Consider the following 12,345-nt stretch of genomic DNA (forward strand, 5'->3'; position numbering starts at 1 on the left):
TAAAGCAGTAAGGTATCCCCCTACACACCTGCCTTGGTTGGTTCATCCTAGAAGCTACCATACTCAGGTTAAAAAATCTGTGCCATGCCAGTGATAACATTTATGTAACATCATAGGGGACAGAGGAGGAATGAGTACATAGAAATAAATGCTCTAAAAACTGGTTTCAGATTCAAGAGTTTCAAGGCTAATCATCTCTGAATGCTCCAAAAGATTAGTTCCTTATTTGGAAGGCAGTTAGATTGCATGGAGGAAGGCAATGGGGGGGGGGCATTTGAGATTTGCAAGATCAGAATCTATATATTTAAAGTAATGCCTCCCAGCAACCTGAAACACCACTTGATGGCACTAAATATTTGTTACGTAGATTATTTATGCCTACTTCTAATATAACCATCTTTTAATTGAATACAAGATGACAAATTGAATCTTATGTTCAGAAAAGCTAAAAATATGGCAAACTAAATCCATGTTTAAGGAACAAACTTTTTTTTTTTTTTTCCTTTTGAGGATATGAAAGCCATTGGGTCTAGGTACCAGTTCTTCACTGGACAATTGTTTGAGTAATGCCTCCTGTACTGTAGCTCATGGAAAGAACACATGGTCATTCAAAAAACAAGCAAAAAAAGATACTCAAAGACTATCCTTAATTTATGTGCCCTTGTACCTATTTATAATAATTTTTAAAGTATATCATAGTTGGAATTAAATTTATTTTTCTTTGGAGAAAATATATTTTTATTCTCAACTATGCTTTCAGAAATGAGACAAATTAAGACATATGGGTATAAGTAAACTTTACAAATGATATTGATAATATTATCCAAGGTATATCCTGGTTATTATAGGTGTGTGTGTGTATGTGTGTGTGCGCGCGCGCGAGCGCGTGTGAGTATGAGAGACAGATAGACAGACACTGAGAGAGACAGAGAGACAGACGGACAGGACAGAGGGACAGAGAGACAGACAGGCAGGCAGGCAGGCAGGACAGAGAGACAGAGAGAGACAGACGGATGGACGGACGGATGGACAAACAGACAGACAGACAGACACTAAGGACTGAATCCAGGGGCATTTTATTTCTAAGCTACATTCTCATCCCTGTTTTATTTTTTATTTTGACATAGATCTCCTCCTTTATTTGACATAGTTACCACACACTGGCCCCAAGTCTATTATTCTTCTGTGTCAGCTTCCCAAGTGCTAAGATTATAGCTGTGCACCACTGCACCCCCACTTATAGTTTGAATTTAAAATGTCCCCCAGACCTTATGTGGTAAACAAGATAGCCATGTTGGAAGTGGGGCTTGGTTGCTGGGTAAGGGACCCTGGGGTGTGACCAGGTATGATACATGTAGCCTGTTCTGCCCAGCTGCAGTGTGTCTGACCCTTTCACTCTGCTACTGGTCATGATGCCGTCAGGATATGTACCCATAGCTTCTGCCTGGAAGCCAGCCCCAAAGTGGACATTTGAAATCTCCAGACTTGTGAGCAAATAAAGCCTTCTTCCTATAAATTTTGTGCATCAGATGTCTGGGCCATAGTAGTGAGAATGCTGACTGAAATACTGGCCAAACTCAAAGATAACTTAGAAAACAAATGAAAATCATCTGCTTCCTGGAGTATGACTGGATAACTAGAGGAAAAATATATTTTGTTGTACCTGTGAGATATTGCAGGTTTGTGGCCATCTTTTAAGCCAGGTATATCCTCATGTAAGTATGCCAATCCTCTAGCCATGGTTTCTGCAATATGACACAGCTCATTCCAAGAGACCACATTAGCCTTAAGAAAGTCTGACAGTGAACCCTAAAAAAAAGGAGGAAAAAAAATTAAGCTCTTGACAAAAGCCATATATATATAGAGAGAAATTTTTCTTGTTTCCTAAATAAGGAGTTATAAAAGGCAATATAACTTTCCTTTCAATGCATATTATTATCCAAAACATAATCTTTCTGGAATAGTCCAAATTTCCTTCCAATATATATCAATAATTTTTTTGAATACTAGTTGAGATTCTAAAATTCTAAAAAAATTTTAAAGGTGAAAGTATACTGATTACAGAGATGTTCTGTCAGAGGACTAAGATAACCAAAATTAGAATATATGAACAAACACTAACATATTCTTCCTCTATGATTACTGTCATTCTATTGTCAAGAAATTTTAAAAGTATAAGGGCCACTTATATTTACCAGTGATAAAGCTGATAATCAAAACACAATTTCCTTCTTCATTAGATATACTTTCAAACAACCATGAAAGTTTAAAAAAAAGAGAAAAAGCAGAAAGTGTATTTTGGTGATAATTACAAAGACCACACAATTTGCTGACTCTGGGTTTGTCACTAAGATTTATTAAGGAGTTTTAAGTTATACAATTCAAGCTGAAAAAATGACTTATGAAATCAAAATAGGTCACAAATAAAAATTATTTAGCACTTGCCTACACTAAAATAAGTATTTGTAAGAGAGGTAATTACTGCATGCATAGACCATGAGCAAATTTTTTTTTGGGGGGGGGGTGGTACTGGGATTCCTGGAAGCCCTTCTACCTCCGGGCTACACTCCCAGACCTATTTTTACATTTTTATTTGGAAACAGGGTCTCCTAAGCCAGCGCGCGGCTGGCTTCGAACCTGTACGAGCCTCCTGTCTCTGCCTCCCAAGCGAGGGGATTACAAGTGTGCACCACCACACCCAGCAAGAATTTGGTTTTTAAAAGTTATCTTTGGGGCCAGGTGTGGTGATGCATGCTTACAATCCCCGCGCTTGGGAGGCAGAGACAGGAGGATTGGCGCAGGTTCAAAATCAGCCTCGCTGGCTTAAGAGACCCTACTTCCAAATAAAAATATAAAAAATAGGTGTAGCCCAGAGGTAGAAGGGTTTCCAGGAACCCTAGTACCACCAAAAAAAAAGTTTGCTCTTTTTATTGAAATTAGTTTTAAAATATATTTTTATTTAAAATTGACTTCCATATTATGTTAAATATTTCAACTATAATAGCCTATTTTCTGAAATCTGAGGGATTTACAGCAGTAGGTAGGTAGGACAACTCTGAAACTACTAAATTAATATTTTGAGTAGTTTTACCTTTTCATGAAATGCAGTGATTAGCCAAAGGTCCACATCAACACTGGTGCCTCGTTTTTCAGCACCAATGAACTGTAATATGTTCTCATGCTTCATTCCAGGCAAACTATAGACTTCATATTCATTTTGCCATGACTGTTTGTCCTAGAATTAAAAAGAAGGAATAACAAGAACACAAATTATGCAGGTAAATATAAATAAGCCACAACTAGGAAAGATAAGTAAGCTCTTTTTTTTTTTTTTTTCCCAGTAATGGGGATTGAACCCAGGGGCATTCTACCTCCAAGCTACACCCCAGCCCTGTTTTTTATTCTTTATTTTGAAACAGGCTCTCACTGGGTTGCAAAAGGCCTCACTAAGTAGCTGGCGCTGTCCACAAACCGCAATCTTCCTGTAGTAAAATAAATAAAGATAATTATAAAAGATCTTTTGATCCATGCCTAGTGGCACAGGCCTATAGTCACAGTACTTGGAGGCTAAGAAGGAGGATCCCAAGTTCAAGTTTAGTCCAAGTTTAGTCTAGGAGGATCCCAAGTTCAAGTTTAATCTAGGCAATTTAGGAAGAGCCTGTTTCAAAATAAAGAACAAAAGGGCTGGAGGTATAGCTTAGTAGTAGAGCACCCCTATCCCTAGTACCACCGCTACCACCAAGAAAAAAACAAACAAAACCCTTTTTGGGGGGAGCGTTAGTTATTGAACCCAGGGGCATTCTACCTAGAGCTATACCCCTAGCCCTATTTTTTTTTATTTTGAAATAGGGTCTCACTAAACTGCAGAGAGCTTCACTAAGTTGCTGAGGCTAGCTGCAAACCTGTGATCCTCCAGTTTCAACCTCCCAACTACTGAAATTACAAGCATGTGCCACCACACCCGGCTTCGGTTGTTCTTTAATAAGAGAAAGCTCATGCCGGGTGTGGTTGCGCATGCTTGTAATCCCAGTATTTGGGAGGCTGAGACCAGAGGATCATGGTTCGCAGACAGCTTCAGCTACTTAGTGAGGCCTCTCCAACTTAGTGAGACCCTGTTTCAAAATACAAATACAAATTAGGGCCAGGCGTGGTGGCGCACACTTGTAATCCCCGCGCTTGGGAGGCAGAGACAGGAGGATCGCGCAGGTTCAAAGCCAGCTACGCTTGCTTAAGAGACCCTGTTTCCAAATTAAAACAAAAAAAAAGTATAAAATAGGTCTGGGAGTGTAGTCTGGAGGTAGAAGGGTTTCCAGAAACCCCAGTACCCCCCCCCCCCACACACACACACACAATTAGAGCAGAGGGTGTAGCTCAGAGGTTGAATGCCCCTGGGTTCAATCCCCAGACCCACAAAAAAGAAAAGAAAAAGAGAGAAATAGAAAGCTCTGACAGTTCCATACTAAATATCTGCCCCACTTCATTCCCTCAAAATATTTTCTGTTTCTAGAAATCTTTCATTTATAGGAGTTCCTTAGAAATGCTGCACTTCTGTATATAACAATAGCAACACATTCTGAGTACAAGCTACTACTACAAATATTTCATTGTAATTTCATCATGGTGTGAAGTTACTTGTGTTACCATTCACTATAATCTGCCTGAAAGATGAAATTAAGGTAGAATTACTGTCTAAACAGGAAAAAAATCTTTTTCAAAGATTAACATCGTACCTGACATTCCTTAAAACCACCATATACTCATCTGTGCCAGCATATCTACTTATAAAAGATTAGTTTCTTTTATCTGTGAAAGGACAATAAAATTGAGGTGGGGTGGAATTATGGGTTAGAAAACCTCTGGATCCAAACCACCTATGTTGAAATTCTAGCTCTCCCCCCAACCTTTGGCAAGTTATAGAAGCATCAAATTTCCTTAAGTAAAACAGGGACTGCAGTACCTGTCTCATTGGGTTGCTGTATTCCATGAACATATGAATAATATATGTATACCTAATATGTAAGGTATCCTTACCTCACACAATAAAAATATTCAATATGATGTTTGCTGTTGATAAATATCCAAATGTTTTTCTGAACCTTAAGATTGCTCATACTTTTAAGTAACTTTTCTGTTACCTTTCATATGAATCCTGACTATAGAATATACTCTCTTTCTGAAACCAAACTGCAGCTTATAGGATCTGCATTACTAACAAAAATAAAGTAATAAATTTCTTCAAATATTCTTTGAGATAAGCTTTTGAAGAGGCAAAAAGGCTAAAATTTAGATATATTAAGACAAACTGCCTATATGATAACTTTGAAATAAGGAAGACTCAGTGTCTAGGTGTAGGACCTGTATCACCAAATACAGCCAATTATCATCAGCCTAGGGGATAAAAAAAAAAAAAAAAGCAAGAGGAAAAGGAGATGAAATCATCGATCTAAATGAACAGTGAACAAAATTGAGAAGAACAGTACAAAGGTGTGTTGGATCAAGGTTTTATGAAAAGTCCGGCCTTTGTTTATGTATGTGAGTGGTGCTAGGGATTGAACCCAGGGGCTATCTCTGAGATTTACCCCTCAGTCTTTTTTTTTTTTTCCTGAAATAAATATCTCCAAAAAGCAATTCTAAAACCACACACATGACTTTTTCATTATTTTGGGATTTTTTTAATTGGAAAGATTTCTACAGAATTTTAATGGTAAAAGATGAACTATAAGCCAGGTGTGATGGTGCATGCATGTAATCCCAGCATTGGGGAGGCTAAGACCTGAGGATAGCGGTTTGCGGACAGCCTCAGCTACTTAGTAAGGCCCTCCATAACTTAGTGAGACCCTGTTTCAGAATAAAGAATAAAAAGTAGGGCAGGGGGTGTAGCTCGGAGATCAACTGCCCCTGGATTTCATCCCTAGACCCACACACACACACACACACACAAGAGATGAACTATATGTTCATATATCATAATTCTACCACTCCAAACAAACATGCTTATGTACAAATAATTCCTTTTCAGATGCAAAGTCTAGTTACTTCTCTCAGTATCACAAAAACCACTTTGAATATATGGCTTGTGTTTTCAGGCCATTTCTGAGTTATGATGCCTTAGTAAGTTACAGCTTTTAAAATATATCTGCAGGTTATAAAACTATAATAAACATACCTGTATTGGAAATATTTTGACAGCCACATATTCATTGAGCAACTGGGCTTTCCAAACACAACCAAATCTTCCTCTTGCTTTCACTTCTAATAACTGCAGTGGCTTCAAACCTAGTAATGGAGAAGGTGGGGGTGGTCCTGGGTCCTACAGATAAACAATAGTAATACTGTAATTAAGCAGAACATGAAACATATCAATTCTGAAAATAAGAAAAAAAGTAAGTATACTAAATAATCAACTGACGGAAATGGTAAACACATATGGATGACATTAATTTCAATCTTGCCAGAACAGTTCCTCAAGCATTACTAATTATCTGCAGGGATCACAAAGCAGGCAATTAGTTTTAAGAGTTTTCATAACATTCAGTGCTATTGCTACTCATGTATAGCAGTAGAAAGGACCTAACACCTTTCTAAGCCCATCTTAGTAACGTTTTTCACTGAAACTTTCTGTGAACTCTAGAACACTCCTAATATTATGTCATTGGTTTCATCCAATTATACTTCCCGATAGAATGAGGATTTGAAAAGTGCCATAGAGAAAAATTATGGCTATGTCTCAAAATAAGACCTCAAAATCTTTTAATCTGTTATTTAATTTTTTTCCTCCTTAATTTTAGAAATACCCATTGTTAGACACATCACAGGTATACCAAATATGCAAAGCACATAAAAAGAAATATGTGACAGCCAAACTGTTTTGTTTATTCTCATTTTTCAACCTACCAACTGTTCATTTGTTTATGATTATTTCCTAAGATTGGTCTGAGATTAAAAATTGTATTCTGAGGTCGACTGACAAAAGAAAGTAAAAATAAACATCCAGAAAACAAGTGGTTATCATAGTAGATAACAGATATTCTAAATAAAAGAGAAGTGCATGCTATAATTAACTTTTAAAATAGAGCAGATACTATATAAATAGGATTGTAGCAAGGGAATGCTCCCGATACAAATTAGGATGGCAACCTTTCACTGAAAGCATTCAATGAGTTCACTATCTACAACCAAAGATACAGGGAGCATTCTGCAAAGCCTCCAAAGAAAAGCAATAGAAACATTTTGAGGGCTGCAAAGCATGTATTCTGAGGAAGAACCAAAATTTTGTCGCAAGAGAAACCGATATGATGGCATTTGGTATCACCTCAGACACTTGAAATGGTATGTCACCAAGATCAATACATGTCACTCTGTCTCTCTTCTCTCTGTCTTTTCAACTCCTCATGTAATGTCTCAAAGACCATGTATGCTCTCTTTTGGCATCATGCAGCACTGGTACTACTCAGGAATTCAAAAAGTTTACATCTGACATTTTACAAAGACCCTCAGCAACAGAAACACTGCATGGTATTAATAACTTTTTCTAATTTGGATAATCTTTATGAAAGGGTTCAAGAACTATTTTAAAACAGTACAAAAAAAAACTTTCTGTGACTCATTTCAAACTCAGATATTTATTTTAAAATGTCCACAAAAGTTGCTTTTCCTTCTCACATTCAAAATGTGATAGATTAGTAAAGCTGGAGTATTTCTGTTTAGCACAGCGACAGATCAAGATCAGCTATAAATTTTATAAAAAGGACAAGATCTCCTAGGATTCTCAATGGAGGGAACATAAAAATCTCTGGGAGTTTCTATGAAAACTACCTGCTCCCTATCTCATTCTTCAGTTGATCATCTCTACCTGTAGTAAGAGGCTCTACTGATAGAAGGCTGCTTATGAATGTGGAGACAGGAGAAAGAGTTGAAATTTTTTCCAAGGCAAAAAAAAAAAAAAATCTAGTCTTCAAAGTCCAAAAATCACTCTATAACTGCATAAAGGAATAATTAAGCAAAACAGAAAAGGTTAGAAAGGTAGAGTTTACAAAGCAGGGATGCCAAAAACTAAAATACAAAGATATGGGCTAAGAGCTAAGAAGTGAAAATAACCAGGTAGATAGTAGTAATATGGCTCTAAATCGAAACACTGAGATTTTTAATAAGCCTTATATAAATAGACTGATAACATAACACCTTATCAAGTGTCTGTTGTAAAGGGGACCAGCAATGGAGATAAGATTTGATCTTTAAAATGGGATTTAGATTATTTAATCCACATTTCCAAAATATATCAGTTCAAATATGATTTTAGTATAATACTAACTTTAAATTTAAAAACATACAATTATTTTCAATGTGTATTTTAGCAAAAAGGGTTAAATGTTTCCAAATACATAAAACTTCTAAATTCTCATAAATGTCTAATGCTCTGTTCAGCAAATTTCTAAGCTATCATAATTTCAGAAAGAAACCTTAGATAACTTTCTCCCCTTAGTATTACATGTGCATTCACTATTATAACAGCCACAAAACACATTGTTGTCATCTTAAAACAGAACTATAGCCAATTTTCAAAAGGTGAGAAAAAGGTCTACAAAGGCACTTTTCTACAAAGTATCAAAACTTTTAGAAATGTGCTTTTAAGTGTTAATATTCTTCAATATTTAAAGGATTAGGCTAAAATGAGAAACTTATCAAAGATAACTGTATAAATTAACATTAATCAATATACCTTTTTGCTTTTTTAATGAAAAATTACTAGTTTTAAATGTATTTCTGACATCAGGTTTATACTTATTCTATAATCTAAGAATATTATAAATGACTTTTGGTTTATTAGTATCATTACAGTAATTTACCCACACACCAAAAAATTATTTGACTCTAGGAATAATTATACCTTCCAAATATTTATAAACTCTTGGGAAGACAAATGTAAATAAAAACTTCATATATTGAAGCAATGCTTTTTTTCCCCTTTTTTCTGCGACTAGGGATTTAATCCAGGGGTATTCTACCAGTGAGCTAAAACCCCAGTACATATACATATATTATATACATATATATATATATATATATATATATATTTTTTTTTTTTTTTTTTTTAATTTGGAAACAGGGTCTTGTGAAGTTCCATGCACTGGCATCTCTCCTGCACTCCTGCCTCAGCCTCCTAAGTACTGGTAATACATGTGTGTACCTCTGCATGTGTTTGTGGCAGCAACATTCTGTGATACTTTGCCCTGCTATATGGAAAAACTACGTTTGGGGAAGCATTCATCAAGGACTTTAGAATTCCTAAAAACTTCCCCTATGTCTCCAGTTTTTATGCAATATCCAAACTATTATGCAAAACTAGAAAGATACGCATCAGGAGCCAACCAGGTGGTATACGCCTTTAATGACAGTTCTTTGGAGGCTGAGAAAGGATCACAGGTTCAAGGCCAGCCTCAGTAACTTAAGGAGACTCTCAGCGACAGAGACCCTGTTTCAAAATAAAAAATAAAAAGTACTGGAGTAGCTCAGCAGTAGAATGCCTCTGGATTCAATACCCAGTACCAAAAAGTATACATGCATTAGAAATGGCTCTGATTACATCTCTTCTTATGACATCAGAAGATATCACGGTGAGAAAATATACTGAAATTACAATTATTGGAAAAAGCCCCCCCCAATTATTCCTGCCCAGTATTATTACTAAAACCAATACTGAAATATACTACTAGAGGTGGGGAGCTACAAAGGCATTTGTAATCATTTTACTATTTCTGAGTTCTCCATTTGAAGAGTGAATTCTAATAAAATTATATGCCTTAAACAAAAAGTTCATTAAAAGTTATACTTCTGCAACTAATTCACTTGCTAGAGATGCCAAAAGTGAAACTATCTGAGAATACAGATTTCATATTAAAAGACAATGGCCTGGACAAGAAAGTCAGGTCCTCTTAAAAATGAGCACATACTGACATTTAAACTTATGACATACCATAAAAAATGAACCAATACAAGGTTTTAAGGCTAATGGAGTCATTAGGCGTTATCTTCAAATCAGCTAAATTACTTGTTTCTACATTCTGTCTTAGATAAGTATATACTTCTTAATACTCCTCTAAAACCAAAAGCTGTTTCTATGTCAAATCAGTCAAACTTTACTAAAAGTGTGTGGGGCTTCACAACACAAATATATATAAACTAAAGGATGTACAGTAAAGCAATGATAACAAAAATCTAGAGGACAAAATATTTAGTATGCACCCACAAAAAAATTCACAACCATAAAACAAACATCAATGCATCTTACCTCTATCATTATATGAAAGGCGTGCTTGTGAAGAAAAAACATAGGCAAAAGAAATTACGATTCATATTCAGAATGAAATGAAAAATGACACATCAGTTACAAAAGTAAAGGAAAGAATGATTTAGCTTTTCAAAAGTTGGCAGTGATCCAATGTATTATATTTTTAAGTGAATATTGAGACACTTTCCTTATGAGCAAAGGAAAGCAATATAAAAAATATTTTAAAAAAAGACAAAAACCCTTGGGTATTACCTATCAGGTGAGAGGTTATAAACAAACTTTTGACTCTTGTACAATCCCAAATTACCTGACCCAATGGGCTTTAAGCCAGAAAGCAAACTAAGTCTTAAATAGCTAACCTAAATAGATATTATTTGTTTTTCAAAAAATTCCAGAATCTAAACTATAATAAGTATAAAAAAAAATAAATTTAACTGAGGAAGCTATGAGCTGAAAACTGCTGCTGGACACCAGAGGGCAGTACTGCCTTGAACAAAAACTAGCAGCCCTGAAGAACTTATGTAAAACGAGAATAAGTCGCTCAGACCATATGTTCCACAACTGTCTTAAGAACCTATAAAATTCCATACTTCCAGTGAGTGAATTGCTTCATTCCCCTTTCATGAAAGACAGTAGAATCACAGTGCTAAGACAGAAAAATGTTTTTGGTGTCTATATAAGTATGTACAACATCAATAATACACTGATTAAAAAAAAAAACAGACAGGGGAAAAACAAAATCATCAGAACTAAGCAAAGCACAGTAATAGATCACACCTATTGTTAACCTAACTTTCCCATCCACATCAAGGTAAAGAAATTGAAACAAATACTAATTAAATAAGGTTTAGATGACTTAATCCATATCTTAGGAATGTCAATAGTTCAAAACATAATTTGTGTACAATGCTAGTTTTAAACTTAAGAAATATACAGTAATTAGATACATTTAAGAAATATTGAATAATTCAAAATATATGATGACTGATTGAGCAACGTTATCCCTGGGAATGAAATACACATACTTAGTCTGAAGACACTCAGATACTATTAGTGAATAAGCTTTTCATTTTACAGCCATCCTAAAATAGGTAAGGACCTGAATTTAAAGATAAGAGAAAATAATGCCACCAGTGTTAAGGAAGGATGAGACTTCTTCCAAATAAATGGTCATAAATCACAGTTTATAATATTTCTATAATACTTCTATGGAGAACAATAGTATTGACAAAAAAAACTGACAACTCCATTTGAATTAGCTGTTTTAATAATTTCTCTTCCTTTTTTGTTTTCTTCCTGTGATAATGATTCAGTACTATTTATAATTTATCCAAAAGTCTGAGTTAATCCTACTACCAAAACATGTATCAGTATTCCAGAGTAAATTTCACCTCTTGAAAGAAATGCATTCCAACTGATTAGCCAGATTGGATATTCCCAAGGCTCAAGGATGACCTGGACTTTACTTAAATACAGGTGCTTCCAGAAATAAAGATGCCACTGTACCAACACAGTACCAGTAGTTGCTTTCCTTACATCTTACCAAAAAGAAGCTTTCTGCTCTGTTCCCAAAAAGTAAACATTAAAATAAACCATAAAATGACCAAAGGTTAAAAGAGTAAAAGCAAGAACAAGCCTCAGTGTGACAAAATAAAAAAGGTCAAGACAAAATAAAAAATAAATAAACTAACTCACTGAAACAGTCTAAACACTATCTTTGCTTTAATACACTCAATAAATGAATATTAAAATAAGCAAAACTACCCACACTTAACAGGCCTCTCAATGCATTGGAGCATCCCCCCAATATACTCACTAAATATACAAACAGATAAAAGATAACCAAACAAAAAAGGCTAGAATCACAGCAAATATCAAATGAACACATCATGTCAGGTAATTAGGTTTAAAGATTAGAAAGAGATGTGTTACTTAGCCTTTAAGTAGGAAAGAAATTACTGCCAAACATCAGAAAAGAATGAAGAGTATTTCCCCATTCATCCATTCAAAAACTGTTCCTTGAGTGCCTTGTCCGTGTCAGGCACCAACTACCCAGA

The 12,345-nt window shown here is 35.3% G+C and overlaps 1 protein-coding gene across 1 annotated transcript in view; it reads right to left on the reverse strand.

Moving 5' to 3' along the window:
- ACVR2A (activin A receptor type 2A) overlaps nucleotides 1-12,345 on the reverse strand; it is a gene marked incomplete at its 3' end in the record, with an annotated part of 92,392 nt that overhangs the window by 12,331 nt on the left and 67,716 nt on the right. The window contains exons 5-7 of the mRNA XM_080690325.1: nucleotides 6,167-6,310; nucleotides 3,092-3,235; nucleotides 1,664-1,809 (exon numbers count right to left, since the gene is read on the reverse strand). Coding sequence (XP_080546451.1) covers nucleotides 1,664-1,809; nucleotides 3,092-3,235; nucleotides 6,167-6,310 — 434 coding nt within the window. The remainder of the gene's footprint in view (nucleotides 1-1,663; nucleotides 1,810-3,091; nucleotides 3,236-6,166; nucleotides 6,311-12,345) is intronic.

Source organism: Muscardinus avellanarius, assembly GCF_963383645.1.
Source record: "Muscardinus avellanarius genome assembly, chromosome: 2".
NCBI classification, from domain to species: domain Eukaryota; kingdom Metazoa; phylum Chordata; class Mammalia; order Rodentia; family Gliridae; genus Muscardinus; species Muscardinus avellanarius.